The 24,957-nt window shown below is 35.8% G+C and overlaps 1 protein-coding gene across 1 annotated transcript in view; it reads right to left on the bottom strand.

The window, feature by feature from the left end:
• PCDH15 (protocadherin related 15) overlaps positions 1-24,957 on the bottom strand; it is a 1,094,267-nt gene that overhangs the window by 45,118 nt on the left and 1,024,192 nt on the right. Inside the window, exons 28-29 of the mRNA XM_060404607.1 lie at positions 24,020-24,108; positions 9,434-9,610 (exon numbers count right to left, since the gene is read on the bottom strand). Coding sequence (XP_060260590.1) covers positions 9,434-9,610; positions 24,020-24,108 — 266 coding nt within the window. The remainder of the gene's footprint in view (positions 1-9,433; positions 9,611-24,019; positions 24,109-24,957) is intronic.

The raw sequence follows: 24,957 nt of genomic DNA, 5'->3' as shown, positions 1-24,957 counted from the left end.
GTTAGAAAAAGTAACCCACAAACACACATGGGGTTTGCACTTATTTGTAAACTTTTCCCTATTGACCACCATAAAGACAGATTGGGTGCAAGTCAGGGAAACAGAGAAAATCCTCTATATAGTGAAGGGATATAGGAACTAATCAGCTAAGGCTGGTGCTCTGCTCTCTGCAATTCCCTAGACCTATATCTCATACAAAGCAAGAGCTACATAGAGAGAGAGAAAAGAAAGCTTAAGTGAAGGTCCACTGCTTCTGGAAAAGAGTTATGAGCAAAGTTCACCACATCTGGGAGAGATTAAGGAGATTTCTGTAGCCAAAGACCCTGCAAAGTAGAGGTCTACTACCTGTGGGGGAGGGGCAGGGACTCTCTTACACACAAGAACCTCCACAATTATGAAGTCGATTATGGTTGCCACAAGAAGGAGCAAAAGAGAAGATGAGAAAGCCCTGTCCTCAGTCCTAAGCACACAGACTAGACAATGAAAATAGAACCTCCCAAACCCATCATCGCCGCATCCCCACCTTAAGAGTAGAACCATGCAGCAAGCAAGGACCATTTACTACATCAGGGGAGTAAGAGAATGGAGAGAAAGCCCTCGTCACAGACATTCAGGGACTGCTGAACGATACAGAAAGCGGGAGAACTAGACAGATACTTCAGGTATGGGAACCATCACATAGGGACTCTAACACAACTTTGATTAATATTTTATGAGATCTAGGGTAAAGTGGAAAACATGCCTGAAATGAGACATTCAGCAAGGTGGTAGAAACTGAAAAGGAAATAGAAAAGGTAGAAATAGAAAAGGAAAAAACATTTTTTGAAAGACATAAAAATAAAGAATTCCTTTAATGTGCTTAATGAAAGGCTAACACAGATGAGTCAGAGAACTTGAAAAAAGGGCAACAGAAATTATCCAAACAAAAATATAAAGAGACAAGAATGTTAGGGGAAAGGAGAAGAACAAGAATAAAACACTCAAAAGTTATGAGGACAAAACAACTTTTAATGGGAGTCTCAGAAAAGGAATAAAGACAGAATAGGGTATAAGATATATTTGAAGATATTTTGTCTGAGGATATTCCAGAAATGAAAACAATAAGAACAAAAACTCCCCAGACAAAAATGCAGATTAAAGATACTCAAAGAACCTCAAGAATAAAAGCAAGATAAAAATGATATGCAAAAATTGTAAAAAAAAACTAAGCAATTCAGATAACTCAAATTGAGAAAAATCAAAATACTCATAACCTTGTGAAATAAAATATGTAATTAAAGAGTATCAATGTCATTCTAGTTTTCTACACATTTATATGCTTATTTGAATTTTTTGATATGCTTATATCAGTTTTCAAAAATTGAAGTGAACACCTTAGATGAAGTACTTTTTTTGTTTTCTGTAATGTTTTTCCAGCAAATTTTAACATTGTTAGCTTTTAGGATAAGGGAAAATTGAGAGGAGAATCCTATTCCCATTGGTCTGGACACTAGGCAACAATCCTAAGTGAAGTTGCTCAGTCATGTCTGACTCTTTGCGACCCCATGGACTGTAGACTACCAGGCTTCTCTATCCATGGAATTTTCCAGGCAAGAATACTGGAGTGGGTTGCCATTTCCTTCTCCAGGAGATCTTCCCGACCCAGGGATTGAATCTGGGTCTCCCACATTGTAGGCAGACGCTTTACCATCTGAGCCAACAATCCTAATGTCCTAGTGTATTCGTTCAGTGTTTAAAGTAAATATACGAAACGCTTTATAACTTTAGAATAGATAATAATGTCTGATAATATCTTTGCATTATCAGCCTTGCATTATGTAATATACCTTTGTAATTTCATTACAAAACATTTCAAGAAACAATTCTAGGGTTTAAATTAGACCAGTGTTTCACAGCTATTAGTTCAAGGTGAAGACTACTAAGAAAAAATTTTTAATACTTCACAGATATTCTGTCCTCTCCTCAATATAATTTTTTTAAGTTTATAGTTACTATATATTTTTTGCTTTCTTCTTGGCTATAATAGTTATTGAATTGAATTTAGAGTTCTATTCTTCACAATATAATATAGGTTTGGGAAAAGTTGTCTAGAATGAAGAATGTGTACCTTATATACTTCATATTGTCAGTTGAAATCAAATTGGCTTCAGTTTCCAAATCTTTTATCTCTAAAATATTTGTAAGTACAATTCAAATTATAATCAACATTATTTTACTCTCTTAGAGATAGGGTGTCATCCTAAAGAACAGAGATATTTTTAAATTTAAGAAAACAATTTAAATTCAATCTATCATTATATTTTGAAATAAAACCAATATGTATATAAAAGAATCCAGATGAATTTAAATAATTGTTAATAATGACAATTAATAGAAAGAACATATATACATTACTTTTATTTTTTATTTTATTATTATTTTTTATAAATTACTTTTAAAATCATGCGAAGAGTTGACTCATTGAAAAAGACTTTGATGCTGGGAGGGATTGGGGGCAGGAGGAGAAGGGGACGACAGAGGATGAGATGGCTGGATGGCATCACTGACTCTATGGACGTGAATGTGAGTGAACTCCGGGAGTTGGTGATGGACAGGGAGGCCTGGCGTGCTGCGATTCATAGGGCCTGCAAGGAGTCAGACACGACTGAGCAACTGAACTGAACTGAACTGAAAGAACTTTTAAACTAATAAAGTAAGCAAACATTGACTTAGTAGACATGAATGCGGCTTTATTTGGATGATGATTCTAAAGCCTGAGAGGAAGCAATTGCTTCAGTCATTTGTGTTTCCTCACAGTGATTAGTATATTATCTTGCAAATGGCCCTAATATCTATTATATATAAATTTATTTTATCTTAAATATTAATACTTGACAACTATGTCTTTTAAAACATTAAGTTGATATTAAATCGTATTTTATTGTTGTTAAAATAAGAATAGTTGAATGTTGATGAACGGATATAAAGTAAAATCAAATTCAAGATTCATGAGTTTTAATAAATAAATGGATAAACATATGCTTACTAAATAAAAACGTGCACCCATATATGGACATACATGTAAATTTATATATGCATATATTTATTTTTGTGCTGTTTATTATATAGAGAGATAAAGAAAAACTAAATTCTGAAATAATGGGTTTGGGAGATATATGTAGCTTATACATACACACACACATCTCTGAATATTTGGAATATACACATTTTATTATATAACAATATGTATTTTTACTATATGTTTTACTTTGGATAAGAATCACATGCCAAGAATATTTTGAACACTAGGTGTCTCTAAAGTAAAGGAGAAATTAACAACAACAAAAGCTGTTCTAGAATAACTTCCGAAGGAGATTCTATAACAGCATTTTGTTTATGATTCTGGTAGTTTCCTTAGTTTTAGGATTTATAACTCATATACTAAAATTCACACCAGGATGAAATGTCACATGGACCTAGGTGGAAGTGACTATATCCTCTACTCTCCACCAGCAAGTCGGGGGAAAAATCAGATACTAATTTTTGCCTACACTGGAAGAGCTTGAAGAAATTAGGCTTATTCTTAAAATTCAAGCCTATTAACATCATTGCAGGCAAACTGCCACTTTAAGAATGAATCTGTGCTTTCCCCTCTAAGAGCCAGGTTTGTGGAGTAAGAGCGGAAGAAGATATAAGGTGATCTCATTGAACTGCTCCTTCCTCTTAAGCATAATGGATCTTTTGACATCTCAAGAGAAGGATCCTCCGAGTTCACTTATCTTACACTCAGACATGAAAATTCTAGGCTTGAGTACCCTAGGCATAGGTTCTTAGATTATTATTATTATTATTATTTTTTTTTTTTTGCTCACACTTCACTTTGAGGAACAATTTGGTGGGTTTTAAACTTTTAAGTGGGGATTCCCTTGTAGCTCAGTTGGCAAAGAATCTGCCGGCAATGCAGGAGACCATTCGATTCCTGGGATGGGAAGATCCCCTGGAGAAAGAAACAGCAACCCACTCCAGTATTTTTGCCTGGAGAATCCCATGGACCGAGGAAACTGGCGAGCTACAGGCCATGGGGTCAAAAGAGTAGAACGCGACTTAGTGACTAACCATCAATCACCACAGACTTTAAGTACTTAGCCTCACTGTGGTTTTGATTTGCATTTCTCTGATAATGAGTGATGTTGAGCATCTTTTCATGTGTTTGTTAGCCATCTGTATGTCTTCTTTGGATAAATGTCTGTTTAGTTCTTAGGCTCATTTTTTGATTGGGTCATTTATTTTTCTGGAATTGAGCTGCAGGAGTTGCTTGTATATTTTTTAGATTAATTATTTGTCAGTTGCTTCATTTGCTATTATTTTCTCCCATTCTGAAGGCTGTCTTTTTATTTTGCTTAGAGTTTCCTTTGCTGTGCTGAAGCTTTTAATTTTAAATACGTCCCATTTCTTTATTTTTGCTTTCATTTCCAATATTTTGGGAGGTGGGTCATAGAGGATCCTGCTGTGATTTATGTCAGAGAGTGTTTTGCCTATGTTCTCCTCTAGCAGTTTTATAGTTCCTGGTCTTATATTTCGACCTTTAATCCATTTTGAGTTTATTTTTGTGTACGGTGTTAGAAAGTGTTCTAGTTTCATTCTTTTACAAGTAGTTGACCAGTTTTCCCAGCACCACTTGTTAAAGAGTTTGTCTCACCAGTCAGAATGGCTGCTATCCAAAAGTCTACAAACAATAAGTGCTGGAGAGTGTGTGGAGAAAAGAGAACCCTCTTACACTGTTGGTGGGAATCCAAACTAGTTCAGCCACTATGGAGAACAGTGTGGAGATTCCTTTAAAAACTGGAAATACAACTGCCATATGACCCAGCAATCCCACTGCTGGGCAAACACAAGAAGGAAACCAGAGTTGAAAGAGATATGTGTACCCAATGTCCATCACAGCACTGTTTATAATAGCCAAAACATGGAAGCAACCTAGATGTCCATCAGCAGACGAATGGTTAAGAAAACTGTGGTACATATACACAATGGAGTATTCAGTTCAGTTCAGTTCAATTGCTCAATCATGTCTGACTCTTTGAGACTCCATGAATCATAGCACGCTAGGCCTCCCTGTCCATCACCAGCTCCTGGAGTTTACCCTAACTCATGTCCATCGAGTCAGTGATGTCATCCAGCCATCTCATCCTGCCCCCAATGCCTCCCAGCATCAGGATCTTTTCCAATGAGTCAACTCTTCGCATGAGGTGGCCAAAGTACTGGAGTTTCAGCTTTAGCATCAGTCCTTACAATGAACAACCAGGACTGATTTCCTTTAGAATGGACTGGTTGGATCTCCTTGCAATCCAAGGGACTCTCAAGAGTCTTCTCCAACACCACAGTTCAAACGCATCAATTCTTTGGTGCTCAACCTTCTTCACAGACCAACTCTCACATCCATACATGACCACTGGAAAAACCATAGCCTTGACTAGACGGACCTTTGTTGGCAAAGTAATGTCTCTGCTTTTGAATATGCTATCTAGGTTGGTCATAACTTTCCTTGCAAGGAGTAAGCGTCTTTTAATTTCATGGTTTCAATCACCATCTGCAGTGATTTTGGAGCCCAAAAAAATTAAGTCTGACACTGTTTCCACAGTTTCCCCATCTATTTCCCATGAAGGGATGGGACCAGATGCCATGATCTTCATTTTCTGAATGTTGAGCTTTCAGCCAACTTTTTCACTCTCCTCTTTCACTTTCATCAAGAGGCTTTTGAGTTCCTCTTCACTTTCTGCCATAAGGGTGGTGTCATCTGCATATCTGAGGTTATTGATATTTCTCCCGGCAATCTTGATTCCAGTTTGTGTTTCTTCCAGCCCAGCGTTTCTCATGATGTACTCTGCATATAAGTTAAATAAGCAGGGTGACAAAATACAGCCCTGACATACTCCTTTTCCTATTTGGAACCAGTCTGTTGTTCCATGTCCAGTTCTAACTGTTTCTTCCTGACCTGCATATAGATTTCAAAAGAGGCAGGTCAGGTGGTCTGTATTCCCATCTCTTTCAGAATTTTCCACAGTTTATTGTGATCCACACAGTCAAAGGCTTTGGCATAGTCAGTAAAGCAGAAATAGATGTTTTTCTGGAACTCTCTTGCATTTTCCATGATCCAGCGGATGTTGGCAATTTGATCTCTGGTTCCTCTGCCTTTTCTAAAACCAGCTTGAACATCCTGAAGTTCATGGTTCACATATTGCTGAAGCCTGGCTTGGAGAATTTTGAGCATTACTTTACTAGCCTGTGTGATGAGTGCAATTGTGTGGTAGTTTGAACATTCTTTGGCATTGCCTTTCTGTGTGATTGGAATGAAAACTGACCTTTTCCAGTCCTGTGGCCACTTCTGGGTTTTCCAAATTTGCTGGTACATTGAGTGCAGCACTTTCACAGCATCATCTTCCAGGATTTGAAATAGCTCAACTGGAATTCCATCAACTCCACTAGCTTTGTTTGTAGTGATGCTTTCTAAGGTCCACTTGACCTCACATCCAGGAAGTCTGGCTCTAGGTGAGTGATCACACCATCATGATTATCTTGGTCTTGAAGATCTTTTTTGTACAGCTCTTCTGTGTTCTTGCCACCTCTTCTTAATATCTTCTGCTTCTGATGTCCATATGTAGAGTCTTCTCTTGTGTTGTTGGAATATGGTGTTTGCTATGACCAGTGAGTTCTCTTGGGCAAACTCTATTAGCCTTTGCCCTGCTTCATTCTGTATTCCAAGGCCAAATTTTCCTGTTACTCCAGGTGTTTCTTGACTTCCTACTTTTGCATTCCAGCCCCCTATAATGAAAAGGACATCTTTTTTGGGTGTTAGTTCTAAAAGGTCTTGTAGGTCTTCATAGAATTGTTCCACTTCAGTTTCTTCAGTGTTACTGGTTGGGGCATAGACTTGGATGTATTACTCAACCATTAAAAAGAATACATTTGAATCAGTTCTAATGAGGTGGATGAAACTGGAGCCTATTATATAGTGTGAAGTAAGCCAGAAAGAAAAACACCAATACAGTATACTAATGTATTTATAGGGAATTTAGAAAAATCATAATGATAGCCCTGTATGTTAGACAGCAAAAGAGACACAGATGTATAGAACAGTCTTATGGACTCTGTGGGAGAGGGAGAGGGTGGGATGATTTGAGAGAATGGCATAGATACATGCATAATGTCATATGTGAGATTAAACGCCAGTCTAGTTTCGATGCAGGATACAGGATGCTTGGGGCTGGTGCACTGGGATGACCCAGAGGGATGGCATGGGAAGGGAGGTGGGAGAGGGGTTCAGGATGGGGAACATGTGTACACTTGTGGTGGATTCATGTTGATGTATGGCAAAACCACTACAATATTGTAATTAGCCTCCAATTAAAATAAACAAATTTATGTTTAAAAAAGAAAATGTAAACCACTTGTAAAAGAATGAAACTAGATCACTTTCTAACACCGCACACAAAAATAAACTCAAAATGGATTAAAGATCTACATGTAAGATCAGAAACTATAAAACTCCTAGAGGAGAACATAGGCAAAACACTCTCAGACATAAATCACAGCAGGATCCTCTATGATCCACCTCCCAGAATTCTGGAAATAAAAGCAAAAATATGTATACTATCATGTGAATTGAATCACCAGTCTATGTCTGACGCAGGATGCAGCATGCTTGGGGCTGGTGCATGGGGATGACCCAGAAAGATGTTATGGGGAGGGAGGTGGGAGGGGGTTCATGTTTGGGAATGCATGTAAGAATTAAAGATTTTAAAACTTTAAAAATAAAAAACTAAAAAAAAAAAATAATAAATAAATTTGTATAGAGAAGGAAAAAAAATAAAAATAAAAATAAAAATAAAAAAAAAAAAAAAAAAAAAAAAAAAAAAAAAAAAATGGGATCTAATTAAAATTAAAACCTTCTGCACAACAAAGGAAAATATAAGCAAGGTGAAAAGACAGCCTTCGAAATGGGAGAAAATAATAGCAAATGAAGCAACTGACAAACAATTAATCTAAAAAAATACAAGCAACTTATGCAGCTCAATTCCAGAAAAATACACGACCCAATCAAAAAATGGGCCAAAGAACTAAATAGACATTTCTCCAAAGAAGACATACGGATGGCTAACAAACACATGAAAAGATGTTCAACATCACTCATGATTAGAGAAATGCAAATCAAAACCACGATGAGGTACCACTTCACACCAGTCAGAATGGCTGTGATCCAAAGTCTGCAAGCAATAAATGCTGGAGAGGGTGTGGAGAAAAGGGAACCCTCCTATACTGTTGGTGGCAATGCAAATACAGCCACTATGGAGAACAGTGTGGAGATTCCTTAAAAATTGCAAATAGAACTGCCTTATGACCCAGCAATCCCACTGCTGGGCATACACACCGAGGAATCCAGAATTGAAAGAGACACATGTACCCCAATGTTCATCACAGCACTGTTTATAATAGCCAGGACATGGAAACAACCTAGATGTCCATCAGCAGATGAATGGATAAGAAAGCTGTGGTACATATACACAATGGAGTATTACTCAGTCATTAAAAAGAGTACATTTGAATCAGTTCTAGTGAGATGGATGAAACTGGAGCCGATTATACAGAGTGAAATAAGCCAGAAAGAAAAACACCAATGCAGTATACTAACACATATATATGGAATTTAGAAAGATGGCAATGATGACCCTGTATGTGAGACAGCAAAAGAGACACAGATGTGTAGAGTGGACTTTTGGACTCTGAGGGAGAGGGAGAGGGTGGGATGATTTGGTAGAATGGCATTGAAACATGTACACTATCATGTAAGAAATGAATCGCCAGTCTATGTTTGATGCAGGATACAGGATGCTTGGGGCTGGTGCATGGGGATGACTCAGAGAGATGTTATGGGGAGGGAGGTGCGAGGGGGGGTTCATGTTTGGGAACACATGTACACCCGTGATGGATTCATGTCAATGTATGGCAAAACCAATACAGTATTGTAAAGTAAAATAAAGTAAAAATAAAAATTAAAAAATAAATAAATAAATAAGAAAATTTAAATAAATAAATCTTATAGCCTTAAATTAGGATTATCTATGGGGGAAGGCAATGGCACCCCACTCCAGTACTCTTGCCTGAAAAATCCATGGATGGAGGAGCCTGGTGGGCTGCAGTCCATGGGGTCGCTAAGAGTCGGACAGGACTGAGCGGCTTCACTTTCACTTTTCACTTTCATGCACTTTCATGGAGAAGGAAATGGCAACCCACTCCAGTGTTCTTGCCTGGAGAATCCCAAGGATGGAGGAGCCTGGTGGGCTGCCGTCTGTAGGGTCGCACAGAGTCGGACACGACTAAAGCGACTTAGCAGCAGCAGCAGCAGCATGGGGTATATTGCAACCATAGTGCTGTTACAAACAATAAAAGTACTCACTTAAAAAGCTCATTTCTGTCGATGGCTCTGTTGGTTTGGGGATCGATTGCATAGACAGTCAAGTCACACTTGGTATAATCTTCTAGAGAAAAGGCATCACCATGCCGGCGAGCACCAATGGACTCCACCACAACCTTTGCACCAGGAATTTGCTCCTGAACATAGCGATCCAAAATCCTATAAATCAAACAAAGTACAAACATGACATTCTGACAGATTAACAGGGGGAAAAATCACCCTCATCTTGAAATGACATTTAGTAAATGAAAAATGATTACAGCCTGGTTTTTGCTAATGCTTAGTGAATACTATGGAGAAGGTGACGGCACCCCACTCCAGTACTCTTGCCTGGAGAATCCCATGGACAGAGGAGCCTGGTAGGCTTCAGTCCATGGGGTCGTGAAGAACTGGACACGACTGAGAGACTTCATTTTCACTTTCATGCATTGGAGAAGGAAATGGCAACCCACTCCAGTGCTCTTGCCTGGAGAATCCCAGGGATGCGGGAACCTGGTAGCCTTCCATCTATGGGGTCGCACAGAGTTGGGCATAACTGAAGCAACTTCGCAGCAGCAGCAGCAGCAGCAGCAGCAGCAGTAGTGAAAACTAACTCTTGAAAAAAATTCTCCATGTATTTAGAACATTTAACTCCCAATGATGCTAGAAGCTGAATAAGGTAGAAAGAGGTCATCAACCATGTCCTCTTTAAGTCTAGACTTAAAATTTATGATACCAACTGAACTTCTACATGGCTCATGAGAAATGCCAACTATGTTGTACAAATAAAGCTGTCTGTGCTTTATAGGAGCCATGGGGTCTTAGAACTCTTGAGTTCATATGGTTGGTGTTATAAATTACACCTTTCACCGGATTCTGTGATACATACCATATAGCTATATACCAAGGTGCAAGAGTCAGATACTTGTTTCCCTCAGCGTATAAAGACCCTTAGAAAACTATAGCAGTGGAAGAATGTAGATATTTTGCTTTGCCTGATTGATCAGATTATGATAAAATCCTCAGAGGCTATTTAGGGACCACAAATAATTAAAGTGAAAGTGAAATTGTTAGTTACCAAGTCCTGTCCCACTTTTTGTGACTCCATGGACTGTAGCCCACCAGGGTCCTCCGTCCATGGGATTCTCCAGGCAAGAATACTGGAGTGGGTTGCCATTTCCTTCTCCAGGGCATCTTCCCCAGTCAGGGATCGAACCTGGGTCTCCTGTATTGCAAGCAGACTGCCAGCTGAGGCACCAAATAACTAAAAGATATATCATTTAGTACAAAATTAGTAATATTCAATAGAAAGGAAATAAATAACAGTAATCCATAGGTAATTTTCTGTAAAGTATAATTTTTTTCTAACTGGATAATGATTTTAATTGAAAGTATAAATTATAGCCGAATAAAGGCAATTTCCTTAATGTTCTTTTTCTTATTAAAAACTTCATATTATTAATCCTTGAAGATTAGCTCTAGAATGCAGATTATTAAATATAGACATTTATATGTAAATTAATTAATTTTAATAACTAAACATAACAAATAGAATCCAAGCTGTGAAGCATTTGGGGGGAATGAAGAATAATATATTCTAAAGAATTTTGGTGCACCAGGAAATATCTTTTACTTCAGATGCCAAAATTGACCTGATTTCTCCTCTATTAAAAAAAAAAATATTGCCTTCAGAGTCTGGTATCTGCTTGGTTTGCCCTGTTGAAAGAGAAGCAGGATATGAAACTTTGGAGGAAATGGCTGTACCACTGAGCACAAGTCTATGGTGTGCACACCAGAGGGCATCGCCAATGAAAATAGAAGTGTCTTCTTGTTTCCTTTTAAACTGGTGTAGAAGAGCATAGTTGACGTTTCTCTTATTGAAGTACTCCTCATTCTTTTCCTTTTCTCTCATCGTCAAGATTTTTTTCCTTAAACATTTAGAGGTATTTTGGGATAAAGTTAAATAAGGTCAGATCTGAAGTCTTTTTTTTTAAACATTTTTCTGATAAATATATTAAAACTAAATTTAAGTATTTTAAATATGAACATATTTTAAAAAAATCAATCTTTCTGTTTATCATCTAGGTCCATATACCTAAGCATTTCTACAATATCTGCCTATGCTATATATATATATATATATATTACATTAAACATATACATATATATGTATGATATGCATAATAATGAATTTTTAGACCTTGATCTTCATATGTACATAGATAAAGCATTGCTTCCAATGTTTTAACCTCATTTTTTAAAATATAACTCTCTAAGTACTTACTTTGAATTGGCAAATATAAATTAAAGCTATTGTTTACATTGCCCTTATTTATTTCACTCCACTTTATTCATTCATTAAGCCAGTTCACACATACATTTTGAAATAAAATGTCATGTGGATTTACAGTTCATAATTTCATCAAGAAATTCTACCAGTATAAGTATTTGCATGCCCTAGGTCACTGTCAATTTATGATATTATGACTTTGAAGGCTTTAATTATTAGACTTATGCTTAAAGTGAATGTGGAGTGAAAGTGAAAGTCGTTCAGTTGTGTCCAACTCTTTGCCAGCCCATCTGGAGTGGGTAGCCTTTCGCTTCTCCAGAGGATCTTCCCATACTAGGGATCAAACCCAGGTCTCCCGCATTGCAGGTGGATTCTTTACCAGCTGAGCCACAAGGGGAGTCCAAGAATACTGGGCAGCCTATCCCTTCTCCAGGGGATCTTCCCAACCCAGGAATCGAACTGAGGTCCCCTTCATTGTCAGAGAAGGCAATGGCACCCCGCTCCGGTAGTGTTGCCTGGAAAATCCCATGGACGGAGGAGCCAGGTAGGCTGCAGTCCATGGGGTCACTAAGTGTCAGACACAACTGAGCGACTTCGCTTTCACTTTTCACTTTCATGCATTGGAGAAGGAAATGGCAACCCACTCCAGTGTTCTTGCCTGGAGAATCCCAGGGACGGGGGAGCCTGGTGGGCTGCCGTCTATGGGGTCACACAGAGTTGGACCCTATTGAAGTGATTTAGCAGCAGCCTCTTCATTGTAGGCAGATTCTTTACCAACTGAGCTATCAGGGAAATCTAACTTTAATAAAATAAGTTATATAATATATATATACACACACATATATATATATACATATATATATACACATATATGTATGCATATGCACATACAGGGAGAGAGAGAGGAGAATATATAATACTCTTTATCAATCTGTAACATCTGTGTCATACACAAACACTGTATCAAGGGAGATGCCTGTGATGATGCTTACATAATGTTAATTGTGCCCTGAATCTAAATTCTTGGAAGCAATACATCAATTGAAAATATAAGTAGTATAATTGAACATTTGGCAGTATGGTATTTAATTATGGCAACATTTTTCAAAACAACAAACTGTCTGATATGTGAAGAATTAAATGCAGTGTGAATGAATTGGTATAATAATTATAATACTTAAAAAATTAAATTTACATTTAGGGTTATTGTTCTACTTCAGTTTAAAAGATCAGTAGCATACTCACAATATTTAGTAATAGGTTATTATGTGATTTTTAGACAAAGTCTCAAAGTTTCTATAAAGAAATATGTTAATAAAGGTATATGCATTATACGTTCACATATGTTTATATCTAAATATATGTATCAGTCAGTTCAGTTCAGTTCAGTTGCTCAGTCGCGTCCGACTCTTTGTGACTCCAGTGAATCGCAGCACGCCAGGCCTCCCTGTCCATCACCAGCTCCCAAAGTTCACTCAAACTCACGTCAGTCGAGTCAGTGATGCCATCCAGCCATCTCATCCTCGGTCGTCCCCTTCTCCTCCTGCCCCCAATCCCTCCCAGCATCAGGGTCTTTTCCAATGAGTCAACACATCGCATGAGGTGGCCAAAGTACTAGAGTTTCAGCTTCAGTATCATTCCTTGCAATGAGCACCCAGGACTGGCCTCCTTTAGGATGGACTGGTTGGATCTCCTTGTAGTCCAAGGGACTAACATTTTACTGTGCTAGCACATGACAGCTAATTATTTAAAATTTAAACTAGTTTGTGACTTAAATTAAGAATTGCAATCTATATAGCCTTCTTATAATAAATGTTGAAAGAAAAACTTTTTTTCATGTGAAACACCTTTTTTTAAATCACAGAGCAAGAGAACTAATAAACTGGCTCAGTTAACTGATTTATTATCAAAGGTAGTTATTTTTGGTTGATTCCCCTAAATTTTCATTTACAGCATCACTTATCCAATTTCTTATATGTGCCTTTCACCAGAAATTGTGTTATAAAAAAATAAGTGTAGCAGCTTTATGGAAATTGTTTTATAACTAAAACAAATATTTACTTACAGCTAGCTTTTCTGTTTTTTTACACTAAAACTGTTACACCAATCATCTTTTCAGTTACCCATTTGTGTGAATGAGCCACAGTAAAATTGCCATTTGATAGGTTTTTCTGGGCTTGTGTTAGAGCAGCTCACTCCTCCTCCACACACGCACCCCCCAAAATAGGTTGGGTTTCTATTTAGGTCTGCCTTCTAAGAAGCATTGTGCAGCAGGAGTGGATAGGAATCCAACCTGCTGCTAGCTCATAGCTGTAGATTCTAATTAAATTTCCACCACTGGCATCTATATGTTTGTGAAAATTACTGAGCCTCTCAAAATTTTAGGAAACTCTTCTCTGCAAAGGTGAAAATAATAATTTCTACCTCAAAGGCCTCTATGAGACGTTATTTAGATAACATCCAATTAGGCGCACAAAGCCCAGCAAATAAAAAACATGCCACAAATGTTAGCTATTTGTTGTGGTGGTTGTAAAAACTCTCCAGATTTCATGATTGCAAACCCTAGTTAGCCTTTTGTTGAAGTAAATATGTTTTATATTTAACTAGCAACATAGGGAGCTCCACTCCAGGTACCAGTCAATATTTTTTCAAAAGCCTGGCTAAAAGAATCAATAGGCACTGCAGATGGCCAGAGGGATACACAGCATAGCACAGGCTTTCCTAATATTCTCTCATACAACAAACTTGTAGAGACTTTACCCAGACCATATCCTCAGCAATATTCCAGGTTCTATAGAACATCTTGTTAATGACATTAGGAGATATCTTCTCTAAGATGTCCCACAGGATAAAATCATTCCTCCAATCCTGCATTTCACTCCGAAATAGTTCTGCATTTCCGATGGAAGTGATTTGTTGTTTGTTAGTTTTTTCTTAATTTTGTAACTGATTTATATTTTTTTCCATTTTTGTGTGTGCTTCTTTCAACTTTGGCCTTAAAATGATGAAAACCAAGTTTGTTTCCTACTTTGTAGTGTCTCTGCAGGATGTTTTAGCCTCTTTATTATCAGTCTCATTTTCATTCTTTCCACAATGTCTTTCTATTCTGTTTGCAATATTCAGTTTCTGTCTTATGTTAAATATTTTTTACCTTGTTTCACTGTATGAATCATTATAAACTGTCTTAATTCTCCTTGTATAAAGTTAAACATTAAAAAAAAAACCTAAATGTAACCTCTATTACAACTTAGATATAAGTGAAATTATTAATAAAATAATTTGTGTTGCTGCTGATACCAATGGAATTTTCTTATATAAACATGTGGTTGAATTTATTCCACAAGCTAATAAAACAGCAGCACTGAAAGGTAAATTGTATAGAAGTTGGAAAAAGTTAAGAGAAGAACTACAAAAATGATTAAGAGAATAAAGGCACCAATCATTGCTGATCAGGTATCTGAAATGAGTGGCTGCGCAAGAACACAATATATTTATCTTGTACCATGGCCTGGAAATAATTATGAGATAATAAGCTGTTCTATTTGGCAAAACTTCTGGATCATAAAATGAAAGAATATGAGAGATATAAGTATTTTGAAAGAAAAAAAAATGCCCAGTATGTATCATGGAAATCTTTATAAAGCAGCTGTGATTCATGTTTTTAATGGAATCATAATATCATGATATTATTTTCATCTTGCAACTGCTTTCTAGTTATGTTCTATTTGGTGCAAGCACAAAAACTCTGGAAAATAAACTGAATGATATGATATTTGGGAAAAGTAAATAGAGATTATAACACTTTACTTTTTTTCCCCTCTATTGTTTGCTTTAAAGTATTTATTCAAATTCTTCTAAAATATATAGCACAAATAATAAGTTAAATAAAAATATTACAGTCAATATTATGGTACCTTCATTAAAATTGTCTTTTATGAATTAAATTTATTTTTATTTCCTACAATGTAGCTCTGCCTATTCTTTACGCTTGCTCTTTTCTTAAGTAGAATATTTGCTCCAGCACTGCTTTATCTTTTAATGTTTATATTCCCCTTACAGGGAAAACAAAAACAATGTAAAACCATCTCTATCAGCCCTAAAACTAAAAAACAGGGTTTTTAAAATGAATATTTCAATTCATTTTCAGTTAAAAAGATTCTACTTATCTCTTTTTGCAAACAATAGCAGTTGCTCAAATATATCAAACATTATTTTTAAATAAAAATGAAATTGAAATGTCCTCAGTGGAGTTCTAAAAAAGCACTTTGTTTATTTATTAATTTATTTTTTCTTTGTTTTCATTGTTTCTGGGGGGAAAAAAGCAAAACAATACATAGGAGCAAATGTATTGAATCTGACGAAATATGCAATCTAGATGTAGCAGCTAAGCACCACTCTTTTATATGTGTGTATGTGTCTGTTGCTAAGAAAAATGGAAGAGGGACACAATTATGTATTTACATTTTTCTATATCATATATATCAGATGGCAAATATAAATTTAGAACATTCACTTATTATCCTTCAATACTTTTTTTATTTCTCCCAAGAGAAACTGGTAGTTTCGACTATAAGCATTCAGAAATGTGTTCATCAATCAATGGTGAGTATGGACATTAAAATATGCATAAACCTATTGAAAGCAAACACATCAACATGCATGAATCTACTGAATCAATATACAGTAGAAACTAAAGAAAAAGTAAAATCTAGTTAAAAAGACTCTTTGTGACTCCATCAACTATAGCCCACCAGGCTCCTCTGTCCGTGTAATTCTCCTGTCAAGAATATTAGAGTGGGTTGCCATTCCCTTTTCCAGGGAATCTTCCCCACCCAGAGACTGAACCCTGTCTCCCACATTACAGGCAGATTCTTTACCATCTGAGCTACCAGAGAAGTCCTAAAAGTAATTTGCTTTGGTTATTTCTTCAAAGTACATAAGTAACAGCATCACATACTGTTTTGTACAAGTCAAATTGTATTCTGGGCTATCTTAATTTTGTAAAATACTATGAGTTCTTGTAACATAATGAGTTGAAAAATGAGTATTTCTGCTAGGAAAGACAGGAAGTTACTTCTTTCTCTGTGAAAATAAAACCCCAAGCTAAGTATTTTAGAAAAATAGTAGGTGAATCCCTTTTGTCTCACAACAATGAATCACCTAGACTGAATAAAACCAAATTACATTTATCAATTTTTAAAGGAATCATGACTTATACTTTGAATATTAAAAAAATTTGGATTTCATTTTATATTGAGCTTATGTTTTATTTTTATGACTGGCTTCAATTTATTTTACAGCTATTAGCTGCCTAGTACAAAAAACATTCTCAAAAGTTGTGCTATTGAAATATCTATGCTTGATAATCTGATAAAATTAGATCATTTATAGTCATACTCTGTTGATAACCTCTTCAACTTCATCTTTGTGTTAAGAATACTTGAACAAAATTGGTATGTGATTGGAGATATTTATAGCGATTCAAGGAGATATTTATAGCAACTCAAGGAGATATTTATAGCAATTCAATTTAGAACATAGCAGATAAGAAAAACTATACAACTATAAACTTTCAATACAATAAAATATTTCATACATCCCAGCTGGGCCTATATTTTTTAACATATTTTCATTGGTTTCATTGGATAGCACCATACCTAATATCTATAATGTACTCAGTTCGCATGGAATAAATGAGATAAATTCAAAAAAAAGATCTTAATATAGAGCTAAAAACGTGACTGCAAGGAACAGATAATAGAGCTTTAACCCATTACTAAGTTGGGAAATTAATATCATGATGGTGAGAGAGGACTGACATTCAGGGCCTTTATTGATATGAATCAAGTATTGCCATAAAAAGTCAATCCTTTCCAAGAACACAGCACCATTACTTTTGCACGTATAATTTTTAACAAATTTTTCAGTGTTCAAGTATGGCAAATATTATTTGGCTTCGTTTGCTCAGACCCAACACCTAGGAGTCATTACTGTTTCTTACTTTTCCTCATATGTCCAATTTATAACAAATTCTGGAGGTTGTTTCTTCAAAAATTATATCCTTTACTCATCCCTGTGTCCATACCTACCATCAGTTCCAAACCACATTGATCCCTCTCTTGGGCTATTGCTCTAGACTCTTAACTGGTCTCCTGATTTCCCACTCAACAACCTTTTAAAACTTAAAGTTACAATATTATTTCTCTGTGCAAAATATTTAAAGCAAACTGCCAAAAAAAATACAATGCAAGTTATACATATAAATTCAAATTTTCTGTAGCCACATTAAAAATTAAAGATAAAAATGATGAGGTGAATTTAATATATTTATTTAGCTGTGTATATCCAAAATGGTCATTTCATACGTAATCCATACAAAAACATTAAGGAGATATTTTACTTTTTTCAGTATTAAGTCTTTGAAATCTGGTGTGTATTTTATACTTGCAGTACCTCTCATTTGGACTTGTCACTTTTCATGTCCTTGATAACCACGTGTAACTAGTAGCTACTATGCATGTGTGTATGCTAAGTTTGCTTCAGTTATGTCTGACTCTTGGTGACCTTATGAACCATAGCCCATTGGGTTCCTCTGTCCATAGGATTCTCCAGGCAAGAATACTGGAATGGGTTGCCATATCGTTCTCCAGGGAATCTTCCAGACCCAGGGATCAAACTCAAATTTCTTAACTCTCCTGAATTGGCAGGCAGGTTCTTTACCACTAGCTCCATCTGGGAAGCTCAGGACTTTCTATTTTACACAAAGTAAAATGTTAAAATCATCCAGGTAGCCTATGAGATCCTTCATAACTCATTTCCTACATTGACATCTATATCTTGATATGACAAATATATTCCTAACTGTGGATTTTCATATATGCAGTGTCCTCTTTCTGGGATAACTTTCTCTATCCTGACTCCCCACATCACCACAGACAAATGACTTTCTCCCTCACTTCTCTTAGGTTTCTGCTAGATTTCTGCTCCTTAGAAAGGTTTACCTCAATCATCCTATATGAAATAATACATGTTTCATAATATATATTGTTAGTTTTACTTGTTTTTATTATAGTTATTACTGCTTGACATCAAATTATGTATTATTTATTATTCTTATCCTATTTGCTGCTTTTCCCCAACAGAATGTAAGTTTCATGGGAACAAGGACTTTGCTTAAGTTCACTGTTAAATCTTCAGTGCTTACAACTAAGAACTACTCTTTATTTAATAACTAAACTGCCAGCTTCAGGACATGCATGCATACTCAGTCACTAACTCATGTCAGACACTTTTGCAACCACATGGACTGTAGCCCTCCAGGCTCCTCTGTCCATGGAGTTTCCCAGGCAAGAATACTGAAGTGGGTTGCCATTTTCTTCTCCACAGGATCTTCCCAACACAGGGACTGAACAAGCATCTCCTACATTGGCAGGCAGATTCTCTACCACTGGGTCACCAGGGAAGCCCCAAGATATGGATACTAGGAATCAAAAAGTTTAATTTCCTGGTTTAAGACTTCCTAACCACTAGTGGACCAGGGCTTAAGCCTAGATCCTGTGAATTCAAAAGAAAAAGCCTTCCTAGGAAAAACTGCCAATTTATCAGTTGGGAATTTCACACAAGATTTTCTTCTTATAGGAGTTAGAATGGAAAAAACAAGCGTTGTAAATTTTTCTCTTTACAAAATATAATGCTCCAAATTAGGATTCACTAATTTAGAGCTCATTAGCTAAATCAGCCTTACCTGCTCTTGAAAATAAAGTTTTATTTACAACAGGATTTTGCTATGATGATTACTAATTATTTTTAACATTTAAATATTTTAATAACAAAATTAATTTAATGAAACAGCAAAATTTAAATAATATCACTACAAGTACAAATATTATTTTTCATTTATTATTAGTAAACTGTTAATATATCCCTTTATGGAAAATTCCCTGAGCTTCCCAACTCTAGAGCAAAATGCAGATAAAAACGATAAAAAAAAATGTGTTTATTGATTTGCTTTTCAACTCCACCTTTCCTCTCAACAGTAAGTCTTATGCAGATTTAAGACAATATAAGTGCTGGCTTTTATTTTTTATTGTTTCCTAGATTTTCTTCTGGAGTGATTTTATAATTCTTACCCCAGAAATACACATTTTGGCTAGATTTCTAAAGTATGTTTTGTAAGCTCTATTCCAGGAGCTATAGATTAATTACACAGACTCATTTCAGCTGTTTTTTAAATTTTTCATGGAACTATTAGGCTCCTCCACACCAAAGCAATAACTACATCAAAAAAGTCAATAAAGGCCTACTGTCACTGAATTTTCATATTGTATTTAGAAAATAAGAAGCATTTGACCAACTCTGAGACCTAAGTTACCAATTCTGATTTATATTATAACACAATATTTCTAAATTATTTTATCTATATTTTTGAAAATGCCATTTCCGCAGATTCTTACCATTTAAATTTTAGAATCCCAAGCATCTTTTATTTATATGAGCTTCATGGTGAAGTGAAAAGAGCAAGGAGGAAGACACAAAATGGAAACAGTTCTTAGCTTCTTTAGACACTATTGCCAATCATTTGTATGTTATAATAAGATCTCCTTAACCTTACCCTCACAGCTATTTCTCCTATGCCTTAATCTCAAGAATTTGTAACAGAAAAACAATGCTCATAAAGAGATAAATACTAAGATGCTTCAAAACGCAAACATGTGAGGTCACTCGTAAGGGGCACAGATTCCCATTATGGGAGAATTTGCTGAATATTTTAATATAATTAAAAAGATATGTGTTTCATAGCAAAAGATCATTTGGTTACTTCTATAAGCATTAGAAAGCAAAGTAATAAAAGAAAAAAAAAAGAGCTACTTAAGCCAGTTCCAAGAAAGTGGGAAGTAATTATTATCATTCCTATAGCAGCTAACATTTACTCTTTGAGCATTCTATTTTCCAGGCGTCATGCTGTTAGTTATCAAAGAACATTGATACCTTATGAAAAATCTTCCCAATTGTGAATGGATTTATTAGATCATTACATTTTTCTTTAATCTACTCTCCCATTTTGTGCTGATTTTGTGCTTTTCAGGAACACTTTGGATTATGATCTGGCCACTTCCCTAGTGGTTCAGCAGAAAAGAATCCACCTGCAATGCAGGAGATGCAGGAGAAGTGAGTTTGATCCCTGGGTCAGTAAGATCCTTGGAGGAGGAAATGGCAACCCTCCTGTATTCTTGCCTGGAAAATCCCATGGAGAGGAGGAGCCTGACAGGCTAAAGTCTGGGGTCTCAAGAGTTAGACACAGCTGAGCGACTGAAAGCACATACAAAGGAGAAAAATAAAAGTGATGATATATGGAGTTTGTTTTCCCATCTTAAGATAGAGATGTCTCAGGAAATACAGAAGATGCCTTTGAAGGTGAGGCGACTTATCTAAGAATACCTACAGGAAACATATATATGGTTAGTCTGATCACTGAAATAATAAAGTCCTATTTTTAAGTACCACGTTGGCACCCCTCCTGTCTACTTCGTCTAGGTGTATGCTTTCATTATGCCCTCCATTCTCTCACCCCCAGCCCTGGGACATTGGAGCATTTGGGGCTTCATGGTGCTGAATCAGATCTAACATTCTTGATCGCTACTTCCATCTTCTATCTACTAAAGTTGGTTTTGAGAGGAATCATAATGACTACAAACTACATGATTCCAAGGATACGATCTTCTGGAAAAGATATAACTATGGAGACAGTAAAATGATCACTGATTTCTGGGGGTTCGTGGGAAATGTTTGAATAGTTGGAGCATGGAGGATTTTTTAGAGTAGTGAATCTATTCTGTATGATATTACAATGATAGATACAGTAGTCCAAACCACAGAACATACAACCAAGAGTGAACACTATGTAGACTATGGATTTGAGATGATTATGATATGTCAGCATAGGTTTATTTATTGTAACAAACGTACTATGGTGCAAGATATGGATAGTGAGGGAAGCTATGTGTGAGGGGGCGTGGAAGAAGTACATGGGCATTCTCTGTATCTTCGGCTCTATTTTACAATGACATGAAACTTCATGGACAAAGTCTCTTTTTAAAAAGGGATCCAAAATTTTTGTCCTTAAAAATCTCTAGATTAACACATATTGTAGAAAACAAACAAGAAAAGACATCTTGTAAATGGGAATCTGGCATGCACCTGCTATGCTTACTGCACTGGTAAATTTAGGTTTCCTTATGTGCTTAGCCACTCAGTCATGCCTGACTCTTTGCGACCCTTTGGACTGAAGCCTGACAGGCTCCTGTGTCCATGGGATTTTTCAAGCAAGAATTCTGGAGCAGGGTTGCCATTTTCCTCCTCCAGGGTATCTTCCCAGTCCAGGGATCAAAGTGTCTGAGTCATTGTGTCTCCTGCATTGCAGGTAGGTTCTTTACCCACTGAGCCATAAGGGAAGTCCCACAGATTTATGTTTAATTCTATCTAAAGGAACACAAGATCGACACCACACTAGTTTGCTTGAATCCATAATCCATAATCTGACCTCCATTACTAAACTATATTCTTTGAATAGAACATGCCAAAACTCTGAGATCTCTCTGCCTTACCCTGCTGACTTTGGGTCACTAACTTCATTTGCATAGAATATCTGTTGCTCATTGAATGTTCACAATTTTCATAGTCCTAGAAGAGTCCTAGATGGCTTATATTACTTAGTTCTCACAATATTCTATGAAAGGAGTTTTATCTTATCAACAAATGGTAAAATTGAGTCTGGGGAAGATTAAACTATTTGCCCAAGCTTTTGTTTCAAAGACAATATTATATGAAGTCAAAACTTCTTTCAAAGATGCCTGACTTTTCTTTTTAAAATCTTCATATCTATGTAAGAGGAATAAATCATATAATTGGTATGAAATTATACTTTTACATTGCCATTTTCATTTTTTATAAATTTTGCCTCAGAACATCATGATTTTGCTTGCACAAAACTTTCATTCAGGAAAATGCATCAGATGCTTACTATATAACTGGAATTATAGTAGTGAAAAGTAGATTTCCTATCTTTATAAAGCATATGTTAAGTTGATATATAATATAAATATTAAATACACTTTGAACAAAAGCAGGTGTTGAAAAGAGTGTCATCTCTTTTGGATGGTGTAATCAGAAAAAGCCTGTTCCAATAGAAGACATTAAAACAGCTAAGAAATGAGCACAATTCTAACTTTTTTCAGGTGTAATCAGCTACTATTTAATAAAAGTTAAGCGTATATAAACCACTCTTACAGAAGTAAACAAGATACTCTCTGATCGCTATTTCATGCTTAAATGTTGATAATCACCTCTTTCATAGGATGTTTTCTGTGGCAAAGAAAGGATAAATTTTGTCAAGCACCAGGAAGTAATTCTTGCAAAGCACATATGCCCTTATTATAGAAGAGTCACTCATGTCTTAATCCAGTGCCTATTGTATTTTATTTGACACATAGTTAGTAGCAGGTTAACTATCTGACCATCTACAGTTTCTTCTGGCAACACAGAAATATAAAGATGTTTTACTTGAAATAGGCAAATTGACAGTAATTGACATCAGTCAAGTTGAATTCAATAGAAGACAAGGAATAACTAATAAGTATCACTATAAAATTATTAAATGATACAAGCTAGGTTAGGGTAGTTAAGGGTGAAATAGTAAAGACATGTTAATATTCCTTGATACTATTTAGAATACTAGGAAATTGTGAATTAATAATCACCATTTTGAGACAACACTAACATATTCAGCCATGTAGAGTATACACTGTTAAAAATGTAGAGGGACATGACATGTATTTTAGAATGACAATATGAAAGAATTAACATTCTTTAAAAATCATAAAAGAATAAGTTTTAGCCATTTAGACACATCACTCTGAGAAATAGCATTTCCTGGACTAGCTGGATTGCTGAGATAATGAGCTTTTTGAAGACTCTGGAGCCACAAAATAAAGATATGCACTTTAATAGTTATGCTTATTTCTTATGTACAGTATTTTGAGTTTATGTTGAGCCATCAGTCAAAACATTCTGAATACTAAGATCTCACATCTAATTTTCATTCTTATTTGAGGAATCTTAGATCATCACAAACTTCAAATGAAGTTACATGTTTCAATAAAAGAATGACCTAAATTTAATTTTGAGAAGGTATTTTAAAAAAGGTGCCTTTAGTCTGAACATTGTAATAATCAAAATGACCTAATTCGGTAAAAAACTGTAGCCATATGAAAACAAATATGTAAGCAAAGAAAAACTCTTACTGTGTAAGGTCTTCTATCTTTTTTTCCACTAGAGTAGGGGGCACATTAGAAACAATGACTTGCATATCCAGCTGATTGACCACAGAGACCTGAAAGACAAAAATATAATTCATTTGGCTTTTAACTCATTAACATTTCTATAATCAAATTAACATTTTTCTTTCCTACTATGCAAAGACATAGTGGTTTTCAATTTAAGCATACGTGGTATTTCTAACTACATAATCTCTGTTATATATGTTGGAACAGGTTGGGAATGACAGAATAGTTGCTTACTTAGGTGTTATAGAAGCCTAAGTGACTTCGACTATTGTTGATTTTGCATTTGTTTTCTTGACTTTTAAAAAAGCATGAAACAAACGTGGTTTTGTACATTTTTTTAAAAACTTGGTTATTTAAGAACTCTCAGGAAAATGGAAAACTAAGCTTTTAGATTTTATAAATCCTAAGAGATTCTTTATTCATTGTCATTAAGAATCTGGGACATGGAGAGTTGGAATATTTCATTCCATGAGATCACCAACTAGAGAATCATGTCTGCGTTAGCCAACTTGGTGCAGATAAAGAGGTATACACATACAAACTCAGGCTTCCCTGGCGGCTCACTGGTAAAGGATACACCTGCCAATGCAGGAGACACAGATCTGATCTCCGGGTCTTGAAGATCCTCTGGAGGAGGAAATGGCAACCCACTCCAGTATTCTTGTCTGGGAAATCCCACAGACAGAGAAGCCTGGTGGACTATAGTCCACTAGATCACAAACACTAGATCACACGGCTTAGTGACTAAAACAATGACAATACATAAAAACTTCAGATGGGGCTGAAATAAGCTAATTTAACACTGTTTATGAATCCATTCTTTCATGTGATATTTAGAGTCCCTTCTATGTTCTTATTTAGAAAAATGGAAGAAAAATAATAGCATTTATTCTCTG

Source organism: Ovis aries, chromosome 22 (assembly GCF_016772045.2).
Source record: "Ovis aries strain OAR_USU_Benz2616 breed Rambouillet chromosome 22, ARS-UI_Ramb_v3.0, whole genome shotgun sequence".
In the NCBI taxonomy this organism is placed as follows: domain Eukaryota; kingdom Metazoa; phylum Chordata; class Mammalia; order Artiodactyla; family Bovidae; genus Ovis; species Ovis aries.
This window is presented reverse-complemented; position numbering and strand designations above follow the sequence as displayed.